Source organism: Heteronotia binoei, chromosome 21, assembly GCF_032191835.1.
Source record: "Heteronotia binoei isolate CCM8104 ecotype False Entrance Well chromosome 21, APGP_CSIRO_Hbin_v1, whole genome shotgun sequence".
Lineage (NCBI taxonomy): Eukaryota > Metazoa > Chordata > Lepidosauria > Squamata > Gekkonidae > Heteronotia > Heteronotia binoei.
In genome coordinates, this window is record NC_083243.1 from 129,355,554 (window position 1) to 129,382,925 (window position 27,372).

Below are 27,372 nucleotides of genomic sequence, written 5' to 3' on the forward strand. Positions count from 1 at the left end.
CCAGAAGAACATGAGGGACCGTTTCGATGACCCCTTGGCTACAAGGGCATCGTCTAAGATTGCGGGGGATTCTGTGGTATCTTCCAAAGAGGATGGCCGATGGTAATGCATTAAATCTAGCCAGCATAAGTGCTCTTCTTTGGTGAGGATCAGTTAAAAAGAGGAAATAGGGCGCTAAAAGCCCAGGAGTCTGGGATAAACCCAGATAGCTTGGGGAGCAAGTTTTCCGAGCTGCCTCAGTTAGACATTGCAACTGGATATCTAGTAGTCCGCGTTTGATGGATTGAAATACCGCAGGAGCAGAGGATAGATAAAATGCATCCAAGGAAATTCCTATGGATGTGATTTTCTTTTGGATCAGCGTCAACCATTTGAATGCATGATGGTCCATCAGCATCAAAAAGGTGAAAGAATTCTGATCAGAGTTAAATAAAAGGCGCAGCCAAAACTTAAAGGTCAAAAGCCAGGCGCGAGTTTCCAGCAGCAACAATCCAGTTTCCATGCAAATTGCAGCATAAGGAACACAGTTCGATAATCCCAGTATTTTCCTCAAAAAGAAGGATTGTAGGCCTTCAGTGGTATAGTCGAAGGCACTGATCCATATGGGGGCACCATATAAGAGTTGGGGGCTAGATTTCTCATTGAAAGCTCTTAGGGCCATAGGGACGTATCGGTTCCCTTTCAGATTAAAAAAAAGGGCAATAGCCAAGGCACTAGTTCTTGCCACTGTTAGAGCGCACTTGCGATGGGTTGCCCAGCTCCCATTGTAGGAAAAATTAATCCCCCGATATTTGGTAGTTTTGACCTGTTTAATAGGGTTTCCCTGGACTGATCATAATTGTTGCTTCCAAGATTTAGAGAAAACTAAAATCTTTGTTTTCCCATAATTCAGGGTTAACTCGTTATTGAGATAGGTCATAACTTGGTATAATAGACGCCTCAATCCAATTTGGGAACATGACAGTAAGACGGCATCATCCGCATATAAAAGGATGGGAACGTGACGGTGAGCAATTTTAGGGGCATGCCCATCGATTGCATATAAAACAGGGGCAAGATCATTTAAAAAAAGATTAAAAACTGCTGGGGCAAGGATACAGCCCTGTTTCACACCCCTACAAATTGGAATTTCTGAAGTTAGATTTCCCTGAAGGTTGTATTTAACTTGACAGCTGGTACGTGTATACAGTTTTTTAATCAAGGTAAGCAGTCTGGGATCCATGTTCATCCTGGCCAACTTAACCCAAAGCAACTCTCTGGGAACTGAGTCAAACACCGCCTTGAGGTCTATAAAGGCAGCGAAGAGTTTGTTGCCAGATTTCCCACTGTATTTAGAAACTAGGTGTGATAAAATGACACAGTGGTCAAGGGTGAATTTACCATGGTGAAACCCTATTTGTTCTGGGCCTAGTATGTTGTTTGTTGTCAGCCAGCTTTCTAGATTCACTAGGAGGTGTTTGGCAAAAAGCTTGCCGACAACTGATAGGAGGCTAATCGGCCGATAGTTCTCAGGTAATGAAGGATTGCCCTTTTTATGGATAGGGACAATGATTGCATTGGTCCATGTCCTGGGCATTATTCCAGTGCTATTTATCATAGTAAACAGGGCAGCCAGGGGTGGAGCCCACCATTCTAGTTGGAACTTCAATAGCTCTGGGATGACTGCGTCAGGGCCGGGGGCCTTTTTGGGCTTAATTTGCGAAATCAGGGTAATGATGTCCTCCAGGGACATAGGTGGCCACTCAGGATGTTCATTGATGCCAGTTTCAAGGGAAACGGGGAAATTTGCCCCATCGTTTCCCAAAAGGTTTAAAAGTATGAGTGCCAGGCTTGGGGGAGTCTGACTCAACTGTGTGACTGAACAACAACAACAAAAAGAAACGAGGACTAAATATTGTTATCCTGATTCTAAGACATTTTTTTTTCTCTAATTCTTTTTGCAGGCAACAAATCCAGGCTCTTCTAGGACAATTTAGTCAATCAGAAGCCTTGTTAACATCTGCAGGAGTGCATCCAGGGGGTCTGGATGGAATTGTTTTGGATGCCGGTTGCTCTTCTATGCAACTGGATACTCCAGAAAGAGGTTTTTCCTTTCGAAAAGATGGCCCTTTGGACATGAGGATGGATGGTGGCAGGTATATATTGATAAAACATTTCTTCCTTCCAACAAGAAATCAATTTCTCAACAGCACACTGAATTTAATTTCCTTTTGAGACTGCAGAGCTCTGATCACTCCCCCACATGTACCTCTGCATATACATTATAAATCAGCTTTTATTGCTTTTGGCAAAATAGTTTTTTTTATACTGTGCACTGAGGCCTTACTGGTAGATTGTTTTTAAATGTGTACTGGGCTGTTACAGATGTTTGCAATGGCATGGATTCTACTAGTGTTTATACTTAAAACAACAGGGGATAATGAACAGTTTGTAATTGAATGACATAGCATAGCAAGTATATGTAACAATGAACAGCAAGATGCAAACATTTTTTAAAAAATCCATATCATAGTCTAGAAGCAGATACACCAATTTCAGCTACTACTGTTGATAATGGTAGTACACATAACATCTATAGTTGCTTGTTTGCTATTGCACAACTTAAATCTCTATACTAATAATAAAATTGGCCAAATCTTTGGATACTTAAATCCAGTGGAACTGTGAATGGACAACACAGATCTTTCTACAAACCTAAAAAAACCCCAGGATTGCATAAAAATATGAAATCTAAAAAATGTACATTGGGTGTTTTAAAAACCCAAAAATTGTAAAAAGGAGTGCCTGTAGGTTTAAGCAATGGGTGCCTTCAGTGGCTATTGCTAGGCAATAGTATTCCAGGTTGGGTTTCCGCAAGTAAAAAGGTAGAGAAAAAGGGCAGTCTGCTTTCCAAGCCTATTTTTGACCTTTGAGAGAATACTGCTTTGGGACGGGCTTGAGGCTAGGGTTGCCAGCTCCAGGCTGGGAAATCCGTGATTAATTTGTGGTGCAGTCCAAGGAGGGCAGGATTTGGGGTGGAGAGAGGCCTCAGAGCCAGCTTGGTGTAGTGGTTAAGATGATGATGATGATATTGGATTTATATCCCACCCTATACTCTGAATCTCAGAGCAGTCACGATCTCCTTTACTTTGCCCCCCACAACAGATACCCTGTGAGGTAGGTGGGGCTGAGAGAGCTCTTACAGCAGCTGCCCTTTCAAGACAACTCCTACAAATGCTATAGCTGGCCCAAGGCCATTCTAGCAGGTGCAAGTGGAGGAGTGGGGAATCAAACCCAGTTCTCCCAGATAAGAGTCCGCGCACTTAATCACTACACCAAACTGGCTCTCACACCAAACTGGCTCTGAGCAGCAGACTCTTATCTGGAGCACCAGGTTTGATTCCCCAGTTCTCTGCATGAAGTCAGCTGGGTGACCTTGAGTCAGTCAGAGTTCTCTCAGCCTAGCTACCACACAGACGCGGGGATTCAGGGGTTGGCCTTACAATGGCTCTCCTCGTTCCTTGATGGTCGGGGACAAAGGGTGGCAATTGGGGGTAAGTTGTCCCAGAGGCACACGCTTGATAGTGGGGTGCCTCAGGGGGCAGTTCTTTCCCCAATGTTGTTTAACATCTACATGCGCCCCCTTGCCCAGATTGCCCGGAGGTATGGGCTGGGTTGCCACCAGTACACTGATGACACCCAGCTCTATCTATTCACGGCTGGCCGGCCTAACTGTGTCCCAGAAAACCTGGACCGGGCATTACAAGCCGTGGCTAGATGGCTCAGGCTGAGTAGGTTGAAACTAAATCCAGCGAAGACAGAGGTCCTTTGCTTGGGTCGCCGTGGTCTGGGAGGGGAAACTCCCCTTCCAGCTCTTGACGGTGTGCCACTGACAATGGCGCACAGGGTCAAGAGCTTGGGGGTACTACTTGAGCCTGCCTTAACTATGGAGGCCCAGGTCTTAGGCGGGCGAGGCAGTTGGCTCCCTTCCTGGAGCAGGACGATCTGGCAACAGTGATCCATGCAACGGTCACCTCAAGGTTGGATTACTGTAATGCCCTCTACATGGGGCTGCCCCTGTGCCGAACCCAGAAGTTGCAGCTAGTGCAGAACGCCGCAGCTCGGCTGTTATTAGGGCTCCCTAGAAGGGAGCACATTCAGCCAGGTCTCCGGGGACTGCACTGGCTGCCAATAATATACCGAGTCAGGTACAAGGTGCTGGTTATTACCTTTAAAGCCCTATATGGCCTAGGACCTGCCTACCTTAGGGACCGTCTCTTCCCATATGTCCCCCAGAGAGTACTGCGATCTGGCTCTCAAAATCTGCTCGTCATCCCCGGGCCAAAGGAGGCCCGCTTGATGTCAACCAGGGACAGGGCCTTCTCAATCACAGCCCCTTGCGGGTGGAACCAGTTACCGGAAGAGGTCAGGGCCATGCGGGATATTGGACAGTTCCGCAGGGCCTGTAAGACAGTCCTCTTCCGGTTGGCTTATAACTGACCGGCACCAAAATACTGAAGGAAGTCTATAGATAGCACACTGTTGGATTGATGTATTGATATTAATGTTTTAATTATGTAAATTGCTATTGTATTTTTTGTATTTTAATGCTATTGTATTTTAATTCTGAATTTTTTTTGTTAGAACTTTATGCTGTGAGCCGCCCTAAGCCCACTTCGGTGGGGTAGGGCGGGATATAAATAAAATAAGATAAAATAAAAAATAAAATAAAATAAAGTTGTGGAGAGAGGAAGGGAAGGTGATTGTAAACTGCTCTGAGATGCCTTCAGGTAGTGAAGAGAGGGGTATAAAACGAACTCTTCTTCTTCAGCCAAATATAGCACCATAAGAGTCCATCCTCCAGAGCAGTAATTTTCTCCAGGGGGACAGATCTCTATCATCTGGAGATCAGTTGTAATTCTGGCAAATCTCCATACTCCACCCTCCAAAGCAGTCATTTCCTCCAGTGGAACATGGGTTGCTAACCTCCAGGTGGGGGCTGGAGATCACTCGGCATCACAACTGCCTTCAGGATTTCAGAGATCGGTTCCCCTGGAGAAAATGGCTGGTTTGGAGGGTGGACTTTATGGCATTATATTTTTGCTGAGATCACTTCCCTTCCCAAACCCTGCCTTCCCAGGGCTCAACCCCCAAATCTCCAGGAATTTCCCATCCTGGAGCTGGCAACTGCATCTGGGGTAATGATCTCTGTAGCTATGAGACCCATTATTATTCCAAGAGATCTCCTGGTTGGCAACCCTAGAAGGAGAAAGGGAAGCAGGAAAAGTGGATCTGTTTGTAAAATGTTATGTTTAAAAAATCAGATGAGATCAAACTTAAATTATCCCATAACAAAGAGTAAAGCAAACGGATACCTTTTGATACATCCGCTTTTTACTCTGATATAGCTATTAAAATTTTAAAGCATTTTCCTTACAAATAGTATATTACATAATTGTTTGTCTGCATTTTTACAGAAGAATAGCATCTGAGAAATTGGGGAGGAGGTTATTGTCTCTTTTTAGTGCTAGTAAATGAAGTTGATACATTGTAGTTACAGGTATTCCAGTGCTTAAATGGATCACTCTTGCCCATAAGGAGCACAGAGGTCTCTGATCCAGAGGCAGTATGTACATAAAACTGTTCAGACTACTCCAATAAGGAAAGTAATAAAGATTAAAGAAATGCTAATTATTCTGTTACACTCTGGGAATGTTATCCAGACTGATCATTTCTAATATATTTCTTTCAAAAGAGACACCATTTCTGAATTATGAGACCTTTAAATAATCATGAAATACTTCACATTTTTTCTTAGAAGATCATTTTTCATAACACCAGATGTGATGGAAAAGGTCACAGAGACTAAGGTTTTCTTTTCTGATCAGGAAATAGATAAGGCCATGTGATTTCTTAGAAAAATATCTGCTTGTAAAATGAGTTCATGTCCTGGCATTATGCAAGCAAAGGCAGTATTTTGTCTCTTGAATTATACTTGATCTAAACCTATTTCTTCTAATGTGAAGGTTTATGATACAATGACATTTCAACTGTTCTTTGCAGTGAGTTAATGTTAGAGAGTTGCAGGGTAAGGGGAGAAAGCCTCTTTATGAATTAATAAGAAGTGTGATTTGCAAGGTAGAAGCTATTTCTGCTTTAGAATGATTTCTGCCTCTTATGTTAAAATCTCAGAAGCACTTGTATGCAGTGAGTGTGTGGTTGACTTTATGTCTCAATGCTGTGAAGCTTCACCCCTTGTCAATGAAAGCTGACGTCAGTGAACTAATTGGCTGTTCTTGTGCGTAGGTATCCTGACATGCCCACCGCTGCTGATGTTGTGAATGCTTTAGATCAACAGGCACTTGCGTCCATCCTGAGAACATATGGGGAGGAGAGGCATGCCAAGAAAATAGCTTCAGCGATTGTTCAGGCACGCAGCATATACCCCATCACCAGAACTCAGCAGCTTGCCAGCATTGTTGCAGGTACCCTCATTAATTCCGAGCAGTATTTGAGAGAGAGAAAATACTAATCCACGAAGTCCCAGAGGGATCTATTTGCACTTGAAGCCATGCAGGATCTAATCCTGCCTATCCTGCTCTGATTTTAGCTATTTTTGTATGTTCTTATCTTTTTTTTAATTGTAGGCTGCTGATTATTTTAATAATAGATTTTACATGAATCCATTTACAATTTTTGCCTGCCAAGCTGAAAAAAGGAACAACAGCAATGAGAATGTTTTATTTTTACTGTTAAAAAGCTTTTAACAATACAATATGATGGATATTCTGTCTTTGTTTCAACAGTCTAAATTTATTATTTGGCAAGATGTCACAATTGCCCCAATTAGTAAAATAAAAATCTAGCTGATTTCTTAATTGTAAATCATGAGATGGCAACATGATACATTTGATGTTTAATCTGCAATTTATATTGGCTAGTTTAGTAGACTTATTGGGACATACAGTCTTGGTAGTTGTTGACTCAATACCTTGCAGACTCATGGCCACTGGAAACAAAGTAAACATGTGGACAAAGGAGACCCGATAGATGTTGTTTACCTTGACTTCCAGAAAGCTTTTGATAAAGTTCCTCATCAAAGGCTCCTTAGAAAGCTTGAGAGTCATGGAGTAAAAGGACAGGTCCTCTTGTGGATCAAAAACTGGCTGAGTAATAGGAAGCAGAGAGTGAGTATAAATGGGCAGTCTTCGCAGTGGAGGACGGTAAGCAGTGGGGTGCCGCAGGGCTCGGTACTGGGTCCCATGCTCTTTAACTTGTTCATAAATGATTTAGAGTTGGGAGTGAGCAGTGAAGTGGCCAAGTTTGCGGATGACACTAAATTGTTCAGGGTGGTGAGAATCAGAGAGGATTGTGAGGAACTCCAAAGGGATCTGTTGAGGCTGGGTGAGTGGGCGTCAACGTGGCAGATGCGGTTCAACGTGGCAAAGTGCAAAGTAATGCACATTGGGGCCAAGAATCCCAGCTACAAATACAAGTTGATGGGGTGTGAACTGGCAGAGACTGACCAAGAGAGAGATCTTGGGGTCGTGGTAGATAACTCACTGAAAATGTCAAGACAGTGTGTGTTTGCAATAAAAAAGGCCAACACCATGCTGGGAATTAATAGGAAGAGAATTGAAAACAAATCAGCCAGTATCATAATGCCCCTGTATAAATCGATGGTGCGGTCTCATTTGGAGTACTGTGTGCAGTTCTGGTCGCTGCACCTCAAAAAGGATATTATAGCATTGGAGAAAGTCCAGAAAAGGGCAACTGGAATGATTAAAGGGCTAGAACACTTTCCCTATGAAGAAAGGTTAAAATGCTTGGGGCTCTTTAGCTTGGAGAAACGTCGACTGCAGGGTGACATGATAGAGGTTTACAAGATAATGCATGGGATGGAGAAGGTAGAGAAAGAAGTACTTTTCTCCCTTTCTCACAATACAAGAACTAGTGGGCATTTGATGAAATTGCTGAGCAGACCGGTTAAAACGGATAAAAGGAAGTACTTCTTCACCCAAAGGGTCAATAACATGTGGAATTCACTGCCACAGGAGGTGGTGGCGGCCACACGCATAGCCACCTTCAAGAGGGGTTTAGATAAAAATATGGAGCAGAGGTCCATCAGTGGCTATTAGCCACAGTGTGTATATGTGTGTGTATATATATATAATTTTGGGGGGCCACTGTGTGACACAGACTGTTGGACTGGATGGGCCATTGGCCTGATCTAACATGGCTTCTCTTACGTTCTTATGCTTTTTGTATATGAGAAAAATGTTTAGTGCCTAGTAAATCAATCATCTCAAAAGATGAGTTTGTTTATATCATTTGGCGAGGGAAGATACTTGATGCTCATTTCACTGTTTACTAAATTCATGAGTTATTATATGCTGAAGGGTGCTGTGTGAATGAAGCTACCTTGTATTGAGTCAAACCAGGGTCTCAATTAGGGGTGTGCAAAAAAAAATTTTTTTTTCCTGATTTCACCTGGAAAATATTTTGTATTCCCAAATATTCCTGAATACCAGTATCAGTATTGTATTGGTATTCAGGTAAATATTCAGGAAACGAATGTATTCGGTTTCATTATACCTTAATGGAGTATTTAACTTAAACTTTAAATTAAATGCCTTCAGTTTCCTCACTGATGGTGGGGAAGGCTCCTTAAAAAGAGGGAAGGCTCTTAAAAACCTTCTAGCTATGCTCGAATAAAAGCTGAATTAGATCAGCTTTTATTCAGGCATGGCTATTTCGGTAACCAAATCAGATTGTCCAGTCTGTGTTCGGCTGAATAAATACCCAAGAAATACTGATAAAGTATTTTTTTGATATTTATTCGGCTTGATATATGCCAAGTGCACACCCTTAGTCTCAAGTAAAGATCTTTAAATGGAGTTGTTAGAGATTGAACCTCAGACCTTCTTCCTACAAAGCATATGTACTATTGACCCATGGTTCCTAAGGTCCAAGTTAGGACTGCATATCCAGTGAAAGAATTAGCTTCATAATAAAACCCCATTTCTAGGTAATCCCGTTAAAGAAAAGCTGAAGTCTTCATCTGTGTTACTTTCTCCTTTACCATCTGGGACAATTTACTTTAAACAAAAAAAAAAAACCCTCCATCTTTCTTTATAGCAGATTCTGAAAGGCCAATCTTTAATTAGTTTGGTTTTCTCACTATAATCAGGAGTATTAAACTTTCCAAACCCACAGGTTTAACTGTGAGATAGCCATTCTCAAAGCTAATCCAGACAATTTGATTAAACAGTTTTTACTGTCCCTTTTGGATCTTTCAGATCTGGCAAACAAAATTTCAGCAATCAAGTGTGTTCAGATCCATTTGATGAGACTATAACATTTGTCTCTTACCTAAACATACTATGTTATGTTCTGCCGAGAAGAAATAAGCTATTCCAACAGCATAAAATGCTTAAGATTTATAAAGCCAGATTTCTAATTAATTGGTTAAGAATTCTCATCCCTGGGACAAAATATACAGCACAGCGTTCTTTCGGAGAATGCCTTAATCTGGGTTATTCACAGAAACAACAAAATACACACCAATCAATATCCCTATTTATCTAAACATTCTCTATGGAGAAGCAGATCTCTTAAAATCACGCTTGATGGATTGTGTGAATGATGTGAACACTTAGCTGGCTGTGTGGGTTCTCAGTTTATAGAAACCTCTGGGCATCCAAAAGTTGCTGAAAAACAGATGTTGCTAGCCCATGACAGGAGACAATATATCCCTGGAACTAAGATGGCTTCTTGACTGAGTGCTGGTTTTGTATATAAAGAAAAGTGTTGACTTTTTTTACTTTAACTGTTTACTCAGTTGGCTGTTATATTGCACATTTAAACAGACAAAAATCTCTATATTGTAAGAATTTCATAGATATATAGATACAGATAGCGGAATTCCTGAACTACTGAGATATGGAGAGATTGAGAGAGAAGGAATTCTTACACTACAGAGGGGTAGATATATAACTTACATTTGTTCATGGCTCAAGAGCAAGGGAAATTTGCTTTGAACAGAGAAATCATCCAGATGCCTTGTAAGTCAATAAAACATTCACAGAATTCAGTTGGAAGTTATAACATATTTGGTAGTCTCTGCTGAGCAGCCATAATGGTTTGAGCTGCAGTAACACTATCTTTTATCTCATTTTTTCCCAGTCCATCATGAACTATGAAACCTTTATAAGTACTTCAGTGGTCATATATCAGAGGATCTTTGTTAATAGCTCTAAACCCCTGTACCTCAAAATTCCTGTTGTATACTTCACTATATTTCTATTATCTCTCTCAAGAATGTGCCTGATATTCCTTGTTACCTGATAGCTTTATGTAATTTAATTTTCCCAACTTCATATAGATTTCTGACTTAAGAGATCATCAGAACAATAAGTTGATATGAACCGAAGTTTAAAGATAAATAGAATTGTAAAAGCATCCTTGTGGATAAAACAAGTTTAAATCAATCCAAGTTCACAGAGTTTTAATTAACAATATGAGATTTTTAATATATCTTGAGTTTCAGATGGATATAAATTATCTTGTATTAAATGATCCTAGCCAAAAGGACATATTGCATCACTGAAAGTTATTAAATAGTGATGCAGATTCAACGGAAAATTCTTGTAAACAGGTCCCCAATAGAATTAATTTTTGAAGTCCACCATTCTCTCATACTTGGGGGAATAGAATGCTGCCCCTTGTCAGGCACAGCACGTTATTTTCAATCTGAAGCCTAAAAATTTAAATGTATTTTAATGTGAATCTATTACGTTTTAAACAGTGTAAGCAACATCAGAGTATCCCAAAATTATAAAGGATAATTTTTCTCCTTGGGATTTTAAATCATCTTGCCAGAAGCATGGTATCTTTATGAATGAAATCTGTTCTGCTTGCTTCCCATACGAATTGTGTTCTATTATTATCTCTAGTAAAGCCTGTTACCAAGCAAGGTTTTTCTTCTGCCACCATGAGTTTCTTTTTTATGGAAGGTCAAAACAAGATTTTTTTTTCCTGGATCCACACAAAGATTCCTTGTTTATGAATGGAATAATACTCCGCTCATCATGGCTAGACTCATACAAATGAACATTCCCTAATATTAGTGAAATATAGTCTAGATGCCGTTGTACCAGAAAATCCCTAATCCATTTAACTACCTGCAGATTCAAATCCACTTGGTGAAAAAGGTGTTCCATTTTCTATCAGAATTCTAGCTAGCATCATTCTTTCTTTCACAGCTTTATGGTCCAAGAAGAGCATTATTATTCTATGTGAAACTTGCAGATTTATAATGTAAGGGCCAGCTCAAAATGGAAATGATGTGATAGAAGCACTGTTGCCTGTACCTATTATTGTAGGCATTTTGGCCTGTGACACCCTAAAGCTCAAGCTCAATATACCTTAGATATTACATCCACCTCTGTGACTCATTATAATCTTTGAAATAAATGGAGAAATATTCTCTTAGATAGATAGATAGATAGATAGATAGATAGATAGATAGATAGATAGATAGATAGATAGATAGATAGATAGATGATAGATAGATAGATAGATAGATAGATAGATAGATAGATAGATAGATAGATAGATAGATAGATATAGTATTTTTATTTTTACAAACAAAAAGTGAATATACAATACTGTAATTATATATAGAATGTCATCTCATATGAACATAAACATAGACATGAACATAGACAATCATTTGTGGGCATCTCCGTGGCGCAGAGTGGTAATGCTGCAGTACTGCAGTCCCTAAACTCTGCTCATGATCTGATCCCGGCGGAAGCTGGGTTTCAAGTAGCCGGCTTGAGGTTGACTCAGCCTTCCATCCTTCCAAGGTTGGTAAAATGAGTACCCAGTTTTCTGGGGGGAAAGTGTAGATGACTGGGGAAGGCAATGGCAAACCACCCCATAAAAAGTCTGCCATGAAAACGTTGTGAGAGCAACATCACCCCAGAGCTGGAAACAACTGGTGCTTACACCTTTACCTTTACTTTATCATATCAACTACATACTAATATATTTATTACAGTTGTCAGTCAGAACTCATTTGGTTGCATAAGATTTAGATTGACATTCTCTTAATGAGATTACTCATGTGGTCTGTTCATACAGCAAAGGCAACTGGACAAGTTCCCACCACTTATCTTTAGATCTTTGTGTTTGACACCCCTTACAGTCAAGCCATGTTCTAGCACCACACAAGAAGTCAACCATTCTTGGTGATTTCTTCTACTTCCTGGATGTGCATTTGTTACCAAGGGCAACAGCCCTCCAACCTGAGGCAGTCTTTCTCGAGAGCAGAGATGCCCCAACATTCGGCAAAAACTGTGGGCCTTCACAGCAATGCCACCATTGCAGCCAGGAATGGCATCAGTGGTGAACCTGTGAGGAGCCATCACTGGACCTGAGAGAGATACAGGTGCCAATGACAGGGCTGGTTGCCACATTCCTCTGTGCAGCTCCTCCCCTCCTCAGTCTCTCTTCTCCTTGGAGGAACAATGGATAAGCAATTGCTATAATCCAAAGGTCCCCATTTCCAATGTGCTAAGAGGTTGGCTGTTTTTTGGCAGCCCATCTCTGTTGGTATGAATGGATTATGACTGATACTATGTCTCATATTGTCAACACTGTCACATTCCAGGTTCAGCAGAACCTCTCCTCTCTAGCTAATCACATCTTTCTTGAAAGCTCTTCTTCTAGATGGTAGTCTTCATCTGTACTTCTTCTCAAAGATTTCAGGTTTTCACGGCTGGTAACATCATTAGGGTTTGTAGAATCTTTCAGGATCAAGTGCCGTGTTCTACTGGAGAAAGTTTTCCTTCCAGACGTTTCGTTCTCAGCTGCAGAGAACATCCTCAGTGGCGTTGCAGCCGGAGCAGGCGCTCAGACCTTCTTGGCTGCTGTGCATTGAGTGGGGCCAGGGCTGCTGGAGAGCTGCTATTTGTAGGCTGGAGGGGGTGTGATGAAAGGGCAATGGGTTTGTGGATGTGCCCATTGTTTGGTGGGGCTTCCTGGAAGGGTAATGATAAGGAAACTGGCTGTTGAATGTGACCATTGTTCTGTGTTAATTGCTGGGAAGGTTGGAAGGGGCTTGAAGATAAGGAAGATGGTTGTTGACTGTGCTGATTGTTCTGTGGAATGTGCTGGTTGTTCTGAGACTTTCTGCAATTTATAGTCTGTAGGGTGTTTTGCAGAGCTGGGTACCAATCTTGGTACCCAGCTCTGCAAAACACCCTACAGACTATAAATTGCAGAAAGTCTCAGAACAACCAGCAAATTCCACAGAACAATCAGCACAGTCAACAACCATCTTCCTTATCTTCAAACCCCTTCCAACCTTCCCAGCAATTAACACAGAACAATGGTCACATTCAACAGCCAGTTTCCTTATCACTACCCTTCCAGGAAGCCCCACCAAACAATGGGCACATCCACAAACCCAATGCCCTTTCATCACACCCCCTCCAGCCTACAAATAGCAGCTCTCCAGCAGCCCTGGCCCCACTCAATGCACAGCAGCCAAGAAGGTCTGAGCGCCTGCTCCGGCTGCAACGCCACTGAGGATGTTCTCTGCAGCTGAGAACGAAATGTCTGGAAGGAAAACTTTCTCCAGTAGAACACGGCACTTGATCCCGAAAGATTCTACAAACCCTAATGTACTTCTTCTCCTCAGCTCCAGACTATCAAGAAAATAATCAACTTCCCAATTTTTACCAAATAGCCATCTCCTGGCCCCATTATCTGAGCAAACATAGAATATTACACTTTTTTGTCTAGCACCTGGAAAGTATTCTATTTATCTTCACTACACAATAAGAATCCCATCAACCTATTGTATAAACCACTTAACACACCCAGCCATACCTCCAGGATATGTTTTTGACTATTTAAGGAAACACTCTGAACATAGTGAGTGTGTCTTGACTTGCTAGAAACTTGCACACTGGGATCCCTAACCCTACGCTGGCACACTGTGAGATGTCATCTCACTCCCTCTGCTCATTCCTTCCTCCCCCACCCACCACAACAACCCACAGTACAATAGTTATGGTTCTAATAATTCCAGTAATAATCAGTGGTCTAAAGAACATCTAAATCCACAAATAATTAGGCAAGACTAAAATTAATTCCAGATATCAATCTCCCTCCTGCCCAACCTCCCTTCTTACTCCCCTCCATCATTAAGGAAGAAATACAATCTAATTACAGTACACAAAGTTGCATAATGGATGGGGAAAGCTCCCTACCACACTTCCTCATTAGACCCGATTAACCCCTAAGTTAATTTAAGACTTAAATTCTTAAAAGCAGTGTCAATAAACTACAAGCACCACTGGATGGTAATGAGTCCTTGGAGGGCAAACTCACAGTCGATGGGAGCAATAGGTATGGCTTTCTGCTCTCAGATCTTTCATTTCATTAAAATCACCTGGCCTGGGCCAAAGGGCCCTAGTGGAGCTGGGGCTGAAAAAAGTCCAAAGCTCACAAGCTCTCTGCTGACCCCAGCACTCATTGGCTGGCACACTCCAGTCCCCCAGAAGGCATCCTGATGGTCCCCTGAGACAGAAGCCCCCCTAGGGGCAGTCCAACCCCATCTGTTGCCTGCCAAAGCTGTCCACACAAATGGTGACATCTGCAGACCTCTAGGCCTGGCTGAGGCCCTTCAAGGGTTGCTGAATTAGTCCAGGAGATCAGGGTGCATTGGAGCAGCCCACCCCTTTACTCACTTTTCTGGTCTAGTCAGAAGCATCGGCAGCAATACCAGTCCTCTCAGGCCAAGTCTGGCTGGCTTCCAGGCCCCCAATCCAATGGTCAGGTTCCACTGTAGATCCTGCCAACTCACTTGAGCCAATAGTCCCTGCTGACTCTCTGGGGCCTACAGTTTCTACAATCTTGCAGCAAGGAGAGAGGATGCTGTGGTAAGGCTGGATGGTAAATACCATGGCTGTGCTGGAAAATGCTGCAGCTTGCAGTTCTACAATGAAGGCAGAGGACAGCACAACAATGCTGAAAGGCACCATGGCAGAGGTGGTGGGAGCCACAGCAGAGCTGAGAAACACCATGGTGAGGTGGCAGGCTGTCCTGCAAACCTCATGGGGAAGTTTCCCACATGCTTTTTCTTCCTTCTTGCCCTCACATTTGGTCTTTTGTTGGCACACTGATTCACAGAGATTCTCTCAGGTGCACAGACAGTCTCAAAGGGTAAGCTTGCCCACTGCTTGTTAGACCAATTAATGAATATTTTAACTCACAGCTGAAAGCTTCCTATCAGAGCTCCAAGTTGGTTGCCATCTTTGAATTGCCATCTTGGGATCCTGGTCACCATCTTCCATGTTCAGGGTTTAAGCATGCTAGTTTCATCTAATAATATACAAAGAACAATGACCACAGTAATACTCATTGTAGTTTTGCTTGCTCATTTAAATGAAACCTGTTCATTTGGATTGTCTCAGTGGTCTTTAAATTATATATGTGAGATATTTTCCCCCCATGTATAAACTTCAGTCAGCTCAGAGACATTGTTTTCAAATGAAAAAAATATTTTTAGATTCATTAAACATAAAGAGAAATACATCTTGCCATGTGAAATTTTTAGATCCCCTTTCTTTATTTAAACTATAGCATTATACTCCCAGTATGCTGAATTTTTTTTGTCTGTTTCTTTATTCCATCCAGGTATGAGATGAGTGACTGAATGTCACAGATATATCCAACACAAACAATGCATTAATAAAAAGTTTTTAAATGATTCTTTCATTTGCTTTTTGTGTATATGCAAGTTGAAGAAGACTATACATACATTAAGATAAATGCCTAATGTTTGTTCTTCAGGTGATGGGTGAGTAAGGAACTGGAACACAAGATTACTGTTGATCCACAGTTTCTAAGTGATTAGTGATGTGTTTGTGTGTATAGTAGGTTACTTTGCCAAAAATAAAATCCTGCTGCCTTTGCAGGTGTGGCCTATGTTCTTTGCTGGTCAGCAGCCATAAGTTTTGGTAGAAGCATGCAATAATGTGTTGGAACTACATTTGATGCCTCACATCACCCATTCGAACATTACATCACTGTCGTTATACACCAAACATTGCTTGTGTGTGTTAGGGGCTCCTCGCAGTGCAGTAACATTATATGTGCTTCCCAAAAGGGCCAACAACATGTGGGCTAATCCTAAAAATAAGCAGTGCTGGTGTAGATACTTAATATGTGATGTAAGCAACCTATATAAGAAGCATGTTTCAAAGTTTTTTTTCAGCTGCGAGAAGCTTCAGCCATGTGGAAGTGATTTTTAGCAGCCTGTTACCCAAACTGGTGTACAGATGCCATGGCAGTAACATGCAGAGCTATCCCCCTGCCCACACAAACTCAAACATGTGTCTTTTGGGCACTCAAATCCTTGGAACCTTATTGCCTATGTATACAAAGGTGCAGATTCAGATCAACACTTTGAGAAATGTGCACCAGCAAGAGAGAACAGAATAATTGATGCAATATGGGAAGCAGTAATGAATGAAAACTACAGAACAGAAATGCAGTATGGTGGAACAATAATAACAACACAAAACATTTCTCTGGAATGGCTGCCTGCTTGTAGAAAACAAACTACTCTCCCCTACCTACAGGAAATAAAATAAGAGAAAATAAGACATACAAGCTTGATCTGGGAGAAGGGGGACAGTTGTCTGCAGCGGCAGAGAAGCAATGTTGGGAGGTTAAACCAGACCCATACCAACAGGGGAAGGGGCCTTTGGGGCTAGCACCCCAACTTCTAGTGGAGGTCTCCCTGACTTAAAGCCCTGGAGATAGCCCTTCCTCTCTCTGCTCCTCCTGCTCATCTGAGCAGGATGGGACAGCAAGAGGCGGAGGGTTTCTGGGCTTCGGATAGTCCACCAGCTGCAAGAGCTAAAAAGACCAAGCTTACCGGCCCTGTCTCTCTTCTCCCCCCTCCTGCTCAGTAAGCAGGATAGGAGAGCAAGAGATGAAGGGTCTCCATGCTTCTAGCAGCCCACAGGAAAACCAGGCCTGCCAGCCTTGCTTCTCTTTCCCCTCCTGCTCAGTGAGCAGGATGGGAGACCAAGAGGCAGAGAGTGTCTGTGCTTCTGGTAGCCCTCCGGCTGCAATTTTTAGAAACCCCCCTGACCTAAAAAATCCTGGCTATGCTCCTGATTGAAACTGACCAGGAGAAGCCAGAAATTTTGGTTCTAAGTCAATGGAGCAGAACTTTGGGGACCAGAAAAAAGGAGGAACCATCAGCGAGGGTGGGGTAACAGAAGATTTCCAGGGGCTACAAAAAGCTGTGATTGAGGGGTGCTTTTGCTGGAAAAGAGGAGGAAAAGGGGTGTCTTGGCATTGGAATGTAAGAATAAAAATGCAGTTTTGGGGGAGGGGTGTAACTATGTGAAACCTTTGTCTCTGTAGTGTAGGGGAGTTTCCCTTTAGCTCTTGAAGTGTCCAAGATGTTCCTTTGTGGAGATCTGGAAGTCAGATATGGTTGCATCTGTGGGCCTGGTAATTGCCATGATTAGAGAAGGGCTAGAATCTTCCCATTTAGTCATTTAGATAGGAAAGAAATTGTTGTTGCTTATTGTTTTGGAAATCTGGGTTATTGGTTCTGATCGGATTAGCTGACCATAACCAAGATCTGGGGTCCTTGGGGAAATGGCCCTCTCGTAGGATGGTTTTACATATATGACTGATAGAGGAGTGGCCCTGCATTCCTTTTATCTTTGGCATGACTCACTACTTTTGATACCAGATTAACTCAGGCTCCTTCTATCATTCCTGGGCTCACACTCTGGTAGTCATATGTATGAAAAGGAATAGAAAAAGGGGGTCCTCTTTGTTGAGGCTCTCATAGGCATCAAGTCACATATTATACAGGTAGTGTTGGGAGTGACCCTGGGATGTCACAGATATCAGTGAGAGTGAGTAGAAATGGATTAAGTGTCACTCTACAATGGAAGAGATTTTTTAGTACTAAGAAGATACTACAATGGAGTAATTTGAATTATAGTATTCTCATCATTTAGTTAATGTAACACATGAATAGTAAACATTGTACAATAATGATTAACAAGTTTGGAAAATGTTATCATACTTGCCAATTCAGTCAAAAATAATACCACTACCTAGTTTGGTTATGGAACTGTACTGGAAAGTAGATGATAATAGAAGACCAGAAAGTGGCTGTAGCATCTGAAGACATTTCCTATGCTAACAGAAAATATGTTTACTTTTAAATTGATTGTGGTTTCTACTATACAGTACTTAATATCCATATTTATGTGTAAATAATAACTTAAACATCTAAACATGATTAATGAGTGAATAAATATATTATGAGAGTCGTCTATTTATTGTCTCTTTATGTATCTTTTGAAGTGAAATGGAGAACCATGTTCACTTGAGGGATTGACATTTTAATCCCTTGTCTGATCCAGCAGAGGCAATTGTTTCCACTTGCTCATCTTTTTGCAGACACACTTAAAAGAACCCTTCCTTCCAGTGTGTATTGTTGTGTGTTTGGGTCGATTTTCTGCATTAATATGTCAACTTTGACAAGGAAGGTCACCTGTGTGTATGTGGGAAGATACTTGTAACATTATGAATAGAACTGTCAAAAGCTGAAACAGTGAATCTCTTTGGCGTTAACCCAGATCTTTCATGCAACACACTGCTGTTTATGGAGCTTTGCATCTTGGGTAAGTGTCTTATTCTGTAATTGCTCAGATGGTGAGTGTGACATATGTCTTCAGCATATAATCTTGTCAAATTTTGGGGGGGGAAATAACCAAAGTTTCTTAAGTCTGGACTTTTTGAATGTATGTTACAATAAATGTTAGAACAATCTGAAAAAGAGTTACATCCTCCTAAACCCACTTATTGAGAAGGATGTAAATCTGTTTAGGATTATGCTGGTAATAAATGCAGACATGTACCAATCTTCACATTTGGGTGATATGTTGATTGTATGACTTTATTGACCATGTAGATAGATCCAGGTGGGCAGCTGTGTTGGTCTGAAGCAACAGAACAAAGTTGGAGTCCAGTAGCACCTTTAAGACCAACAAAGTTTTATTGGGATTGTCTGACAAAGTGTGCATGCACATGAAAGCTTGCATTCTCCAGTGGTCCCAGGAGTGGTCCAGTCCTTACTCCTGGGATCATAGCTCCTCCTCTCTGAAGGCAGGACTTGTTCCTTGGCTTCCAGTCTGTTCAGCAGTGCCCTCTGAGCAGGACGTGCCAGCAGAGCTCTTTGCTCTTGCCCGGAGGGGAGGGGGTGGGACCAGGATTCGTAGTGCTCTTAGCACTGAACACTGGAGCAGGGGGGAAGAACCCACCGACACCGGACTTTCTGCGGTGAGCGATGCCACTACAGCTGGTCTGTGACCCCACAGCAAGCAGGGAAGCTGCAGACCACCAACGGTTCCCATGCTCACGCCTCAAGGAACCCTAGTGAATCCGGGGGCCTGCACAGCAGCAGTAGAACAGGCCAGAGCCAGGAGAGGACACGCAGCTGCCGCAGAGCCCTCCCAGGCCACCAGACCCAACCCAGGCAAGCAGTGGGCGCCCAGGAACAGAAAGCAATGAGGCTCCTAGTGGTGCAGCTCGGCGGCAGTCTTCAGCTCTCCATCAGATCCAGTAACAACTTCCCTGCAGGGAAGCCAGGGCACAGATCCTGTGGGGGCAAGAAGGATGAGGAGGTAGACCCAAGTTTTGCACCACCCCTGCCCTGACCCCCCTTGTTACCTCACAGTTTCAAGTGCTCTTGTAGGGATTGTCTTAGACTGGCAAACCCAGCTAGCTATGGGAGACCCAAAGTCCCTGCCGATCTCCCAGAATGTGGGGAGAGAGGGGGCAATGTCTTCCAGGCTTCAGGAAGATCTATTGTCCTGGCCTTTGCAGATAGGGTCAGAAAAAGTCAAGAACAGTCATGGATGATACCACATGTGACCTGGACCTCTCTGACTCCCCGACTCAAGAAGATAGGGCAGACACCCAGTCTGTGGATCTGTCAGGGGAGGACGCCAAAGCCAGCCTTTTTTTCCTGGATCCAACAGTTGGTCAGGCCCTCAGACAGGACTTTGAGGCATCTTCCAACTCCCTCAAGGTGTCAGCCACTGTTTCCCTGTTCTGCAGAGCATCTTACACGTGGCTATCAGAACTCTCCAAAAGAGATGACTTCCCTAAAGACATGAAGGATTGCCTAAGGAAGGTCACACTGGCAAATGCATTTGCAGCAGACTGTACATTGGAAGCAGTCCAACTAGCAGCTAGAGCCATGGCATCCAGTGTTACACCACGTAGGAACACTTGGCTATGTAACTTGGACACAGATCCCTCAGCTAGAGCAAAGGTAGCTGCAGTTCCCTTTAAAGGAGGCTTCCTCTTTGGAGAAGCGCTTGACAGATTCCTGGTAGAAGGATAGGGACAAGAAGAAGGTCCTACCTTCTAAAAGATGGGACAATAGGAACAAATGGAGATTCCAGCCCTTTTGAGACAACAGAAAGGACTCCAGAAAAAATGCACACAAATCTTTTAGACAAAAATGGCAACCCAAGTTGAGAGACAGCAGGACCTCCTTCTCAGAAAAACAGGGCCATCTCTCCAAGGGTCCAAAGAAGCCCACCTCCGCTTGACTATGCCAAGACCATGGACAACTCAGGGATGGGGGGCGCCTCCAAAGATTCGCCCACAGATGCCACCAAGCAGTCTCAGACAAGTGGGTACTAGAGTTCTACTCCATCCCCAGAGACCGCCATCTGGAAGTTCTCAGGTCTCACTCAAACGACAAACACCATCTACTACTTCTCACCATCAACCATCTCTTAAGCATAGGAGCCATAGAACCAGTCCCACAGGGGGAGAAATTTCAGGAAGTCTACTCAATCTTCTTCATTGTACCAAAGAAGAATGGAAACATCCAGGCCTTCCTGGATCTGAAGTGGGTAAACAAACAGATAGTCACGAAGAAGTTCCAGATGGAGACCCTGAAGTTCATCTTAACCTCCATTCAGCAAGGAGACTTCCTGCCATCAATCGACCTGTCGGAGGTCTATCTTCATATTCCAATAGCACCATCACACCAGAAGTTTCTGCGGTTCATGTACGATGGGCATCACTTTCAGTATCTGCTGAGAGGCCTGTCCAGGAAGAGCCAACAGGGTTAACAGTCTCAGCAGTGCCAAGAGCGGGGCCCTCTCGCTGTTTAATTGATTTATGACCATCAGCCAGCACTTCAGCTGACAGGCAGAGACACCTCCCAGATCACCAAGGAGGTGATTGACACCATGCTCTCCTCCAGGAGGACTTCCACTAACAGGGCTTATAATATTACTTGGCAAATTTGGGGGGCATGGTGTACAGGTAATAGGGTCAACCTGATGACAACTCCAATAGCCGTTATCTTTTTCTTTTTACAATCTGGTATGGAAAAAGGGATGAGTACCAGTACTCTTCGCAGACAGGTGGCAGCCATCTCAGCTATTAGGGGCTCCAAGAAGGGAAGGCATATTTCCATGCATCCTCACATTAGGTGTTTCCTTAAAGGGGTTTCTCTGATTAATTCTCCTCAGGTCCATCGTTTTCCTTCATGTGGAATCTGAATACAGTTTTAGACGCCTTGTGTCATAAACCCTTCAAACCCATGGCGTCATGTAGCCTCAAACTTCTTACCTTTAAGACAGTGTTTCTGATCAGTATTACTTCCACACACAGGGGTATCAGAAATTCAGGCCCTTTCCATTCACAAGGATCTCTGCGTGTTCCAGACCCAGCTTTCATTCCTAAAGTTAATTCTAGATTTCATCATTCAGAGGACATTGTTCTGCCATCCTTTTGTCCCAACCCAGTTCACGATAAGAAGAAGCTGTGGTACCGCTTAGATGTCCGCAGAGCCCTAAGCTTCTATTTAGATAGGACCAAGGACCTTCGCAACACTGAGTCTCTATTCGTTTCTTTTAGGAAGGTTTTCACCCACAACTATTATCCATTGGCTTAGGGGTTGCATTATTGAGGCCTATTAGGCAAAAGGCTTAATTCCCCTGTAGGGGGCTGCTGCTCATTCCCTTAGGGGGGCTGCCACTTCAGCGACGTATCAGTCAAAGCTGCTACATGGAAGTCAATCCATTCATTTACTAGACATTACAGGATTGACATATTCACCTCAGTTGAGGCTGCCTTTGGCAGAAGGGTCCTTCAGCAGGGGCAGCTGAAGAGACCCACCCTGGGGCGTGGCTTTTTTATATCCCAGGAGTAAGGACTGGACCACTCCTGGGACCACTGGAGAATGGAAGATTATTTTTTTTCACTTACCATGAAGTCTTCCTTCTCTGTGGTTCTGGAGTGGTCCAGCCATGCCCACCCGTTTTCTTGGTTACCTCAGCTTATGGTGCTGTTCTGGGTTCTGAATTTCTCCTCTCCCCGTTCTCAGTCTGTTCTGAGAGAGAGTAATGTGGACGGGGGTTACATTTAGGATAACTTAGAGATAAGTTGGTGGGAGAGCGTTTTCTGTATTTTTTTCTCTTATTATGTGGTGTGAGTTATATACAGGGAGGTTTGATGGACAAGCATCTTCCCTCCGGATTCAAGTCTTTTAGCCCTGACTTCAGAGAGGAGGAGCTATGATCCCAGGAGTAAGGACTGGACCACTCCGGGACCACAGAGAAGGAACACTACATGGTAAGTGAAAAGAATCTTCCGTTCTCAATAAAACTTCGTTGGTCTTTAAGGTGCTACTGGTCTCCAACTTTGTTTTATTGACCAGTAAAGGATACAACCCTCAGGGTTCTGCCTTTCTACTAGCCAATCTATTGGTAAGCAGCTATCCTAGCCTACTGCTTCTTCAAACAGTAGTGTTTTAGAATAGACAGAGACTAATGTGGCTCTTTCACACATAATTGTGTGGCTTTCGAAGCCCCCACCACCTATCGACCGGCTTGAAAAAGGCATTTGTCTCTTTAAATCACGTCTTCAAGCTAAGCCAGCCATTGACTTGTAGAATGCATTTAAAGTTGCTTTCCTTCCACCTCTCCCTCCCTCCCTTCCTTCCTTGACTTGCAGCTTTCAAACATCTGATGTTTATTCTGTATGGCTCTTACGTTAAGCAAGTTTGGCCACCCCTGTTATATGGGTCAAATACAAATAAGAGTTTTCAGCTATCAGTGCAACTCAGTCAAATGACAGAGAGGAACACCATATATGCCATCTTAAGCTCTGCAATAATAGTATCCTAGATGCAACCATATGCATATTACCTCCTGACTGTAATTACTCCTCCCAGTCCATATGCAAAGGACACTGTTGTTGGATGGGAACTACTTCCCCAGTGTTGAAGATTTCAGCAATTTTTAATACACAAAAGACACCTCATTGTGTATGCACACACACACACCCGTCCTTACTATGTTTCCATCGAGGAATAGCCTCAAAGTTTCTAAGGAATTTGGTTAAAATTAGGGTTGCCAATTCTAAGAAATATCTGGGGACTTTGAGGGTGGAGTCAGGAGATTTGGGGGTGGAGCCAGGAGCAAGGTTGTGACAAGCATAGTTTTCTCCAAAGGAAGTTCTGGCCGTCACATTTAAAGGGACTGCACACCTTTTAAATGCCTTCCATTGGAAATAATGATGGATAGGGGCATCTTCTTTTGGGGCTCATAGAATTGAACTCCCTGATCCAATCTTTTTGAAACATGGCAAGTGTTTTGAAGAAAGGCACTAGATGCCATGCTGAAAATTTGGTGCCTCTACCTCAAAAAACACCCCAGCCCCAGATACCCTCAGATCAATTCACCATTAGACCCTATGGGAATTGGCCTCCATGGAGTGCCCAGCAGACATTTCCCTCCCCCCTTCCACTTTCGTATGACCCTGAAGTGTGGGGAGGGTCTCCAAACCAGGGGATCCCCTGTCCCCACCTGGGGATTGGCAACCCTAGTTAAAATGTTCTAAAATCATTAGCCATTCTTAGAAATTGCCTTATCTCAGACACATCTGAGGTAATCTCAAAAGCAAGCCTAGAGAGTCTGGTTGGATACCCTGTGTGCTAACTATATGCCCAATGAATTAGTTTCTTTACCACAATTGTATTTCCCATTCAGTGCAAGTCCAGTTTGTTTGAGGTGTTTCAAAACAGCATGCATTATATCCCTGCTTATCCCTAACACAATCTGAAATCTGATTCTGGAAGTCAATGAAAGTTCAAATGAGTTAAGAAAACAGTAAATGTTCTAGATTCTTTGACAAGGGGAATTTGCGAAAAGTTGGCTGTGCAATCAAGCTTTGATTCTGATGCCTTTCCTAATGCTAGAATGAATCAGAATGATTAAAGGGTTGGAACACTTTCTCTATGAAGAAAGGTTAAAATGCTTGGGGCTCTTAACTTGGAGAAACATCGACTGCGGGGTGACATGATAGAGGTTTGCAAGATTATGCATGGGACAGAGAAAGTAGAGAAAGAAGTACTTTTCTCCCTTTCTCACAACTTGTGGACACTCAATGAAGTTTCTGAACAGTTGGGTTAGAATGGATAAAAGGAAGTACTTCTTCACCCAAAGGGCGATTAACACATGGAATGCACTGCCACAGGAGGTGGTGGCAGCTACAAGCATAGACAGCTTCAAGGGGGATTGGATAAACATATGGAGCAGAGGTGGCTATTAGCCATAGGGTATTGCTGGAACTCTGTCTGGGAGAAGTGATGTTCTTTATTCTTGGTGCTTGTGGGGGAGGGGGCAACAGTGGGAAGTTTTCTAGTATCCTGGGCCTGCTGATGGCATCTGGGTTTTTGGCCACTGTGTGTCATAGTGTTGGACTGATCCAACATGGCTTCTGTTATGTTCTTAAATCAGAACTGTATTATTCAACTGTTCACTATTCTATTTAGAATGTTTATGAACCTATCTTTAACTGGGACCTGAGGCAATGGCAGTGCTTATTTACTGACTGTTAGAATAAATAAATTAGCCACCTAGAGCAGGTTTTGGGAAATGCAGTATATACATTTCTGATAGAAAGAAAGAGAGGAAGGAAGACAAGGAAAAGACTGACTGACAGAGAGAGAGAAAGAAGAAAGACAGGGGAAAAGACTGACTGATAGAAAGAGAAAAGAAAGTGAGAAAGAAAGTGAGAAAGAAAGTGAGAAAGAAAGAAAGAAAGAAAGAAAGAAAGAAAGAAAGAAAGAAAGAAAGAAAGAAAGAAAGAAAGAAAGAAAGAAAGAAAGAAAGAAAGAAAGAAAGAAAGAAAGACATGAAATGACAGCCTGGGAAAATATGAAATGGCAGGGCATTTCAAGCTTCTCTCCCCACACACAGACTCAGATTAGTAATGGCAAGGAAGCAGACAGGGGGAAAGACTGACAGAAAGAAAGAATGAAAGGGAGGGAGGGGGAGAGAGTTGGAAACAAATAGAGAAAAAAATAAAGGAAATAGGATGGAAGGAAAAGGGAGGGAAGGAGTGAACGAAAGGAGGGACAAAAGGATGAAAGAAAGTGAAAAGAAAGGAAAAGAAAAACAAAAAGAAACGGGATGGAACCAACTCACCTTTAAAACTTCTCACTCTCTCTGCATAGCTGAATCTCCTGACACCTACTCCCTCCCTTCTCCACTGCAGATCAATTTCAGGCTGTGTAAAAAAACCCCTCTCCATCACCTGATCAGTGAGAAATTGACATTGAGCTCACTCAGTGTTGGGGCAAGCCAGCAGCAGTTTGAACAGACTTGGAAGTGCAGGGGAGGGAGCAGCCGCATGTCCTTTCCAGCCACAGTCCGTTTGAGCTGCCATCGGCTTGCCCCAGCACTGAGTGACCTCAGTGCCGATTTCTCACCGATCAGGCAATGGGGAGGGGGGGGGGTCTTTACACAGCCTGAAATTGACCTGCGGTGGGAAAGGGAGGGAGAAGGGGGTGTGGGGTGTGCAATGCTGCAGAGGGGAGGTGGGGTGCGATGCGGGGGAGGTGTGGGGCAGCCAGGGAATGGGAGGCCCCGCGGCCCAGCATGGAGGCCTCCGAGGCCCGGTGCCAGGTTACAACCCTGCCATTGGGAAACACCGATCTATGCAAAGGAAAATGTAAAAGCAGTTCATTTCCTCACAGTTCTAGCTATATTTCAAGTGCCAATGTTGTGAGAAATGATGAACATGTGGAAGATAATTTGTCAGTGATTAAAGGCACTTGGTTGGGTTTAAATTTAATATCACAACTTTCTGACTATTAGCATTCTAAAATGTTAAAAATTAAATATCAGTAGTCATTAGGTTCTTCACATATTTTAAAGAATAGCAGAGGCAAACAAAGTGAATCTTTTCTTCTTTATCTTTTTCAAAATAGGTGCTTTCCCTGAAGCAGCTTTATATGCTCGAAAAGACTTACTTCAAAGACCAACACATGTTGCCACCAAAACTTTCCAAGCATTGCGTATATTTGTGAACAATGAACTGCATGAACTCCTTGCAGGATTAAAGGTAGCTGAGAAGTTTCTTAAACCTGGAGGTCGACTTGTAGCACTTTCTTTCCATTCATTAGAGGATCGTATCATCAAGCGATTTCTTTATGGAATAGATAATTCAGAAAAATGTAACCTCAATGTACGGCAGAAGATAAGGCAAATGGGAAAGAATTCTTCAGAAAAAGAGGTGAATAATGACTTGCCCACAGTCAATGTTAACTCAAGATGGACTGCTATACAAAAGAAAGTCCTTACTCCCCAGGCTAAGGATAATGATGAAAATCCAAGAGGGCGCTCAGCAAAGCTAAGAGGAGCTCTCAAATTGTAAATTGTTATTTTTCCTATTTTGCAATTCATTTGTAATATTTATCATTCATAATTGCTAAATTAAACAGTAAAAAAACTAAGCTACTTACTGGTACTCTTCATTTCTGATTAAACGAAATACTGAAGAACAGAACAGAACAGAAAATAATAGAATAATCATTCTGATTATTCTGAAGATAAACATAAAGTTATATTTTGCAACACTGTAAGAAAATGTTCACTTATACAGATTAAATGATGACTAAAGTTTTCACAGCTATATATAACTGGCCATTTTACATTAACACTAACAAATACTTAAATAAGTAGTGGATACCCGCTTCGGTGGGGTAGGGCGGGATATAAATAGAATAAAATGAAAAATAAATCATTGTCCCATATTATGTTTTTGAACTCCAAATTAAATTTGTTTGCAATTAAAGTATATGTGGAATAATAATGAAAATGTTTTTCACTTTTTAAAAATACCACTTTTCCCAATTTTCATTATATGTACCATTAAAAATTAAATGCAAGTATTTTGCTTCAAATAATTTTATTTGTTTCAAATAATTTTATTTAAAAGAAGCTTCAACTAGAAAACTGTGTG

General features: G+C 42.5%; 1 protein-coding gene across 1 annotated transcript in view; it reads left to right on the forward strand.

Moving 5' to 3' along the window:
* METTL15 (methyltransferase 15, mitochondrial 12S rRNA N4-cytidine) overlaps positions 1 to 26,867 on the forward strand; it is a 300,656-nt gene extending 273,789 nt beyond the window's left edge. The window contains exons 4-6 of the mRNA XM_060261319.1: positions 1,944 to 2,135; positions 6,286 to 6,464; positions 26,339 to 26,867. Of these exons, the coding sequence (XP_060117302.1) occupies positions 1,944 to 2,135; positions 6,286 to 6,464; positions 26,339 to 26,784 (817 nt within the window). The 3' untranslated portion in view covers positions 26,785 to 26,867. The remainder of the gene's footprint in view (positions 1 to 1,943; positions 2,136 to 6,285; positions 6,465 to 26,338) is intronic.
* The last annotated feature ends 505 nt before the right edge of the window (positions 26,868 to 27,372 follow it).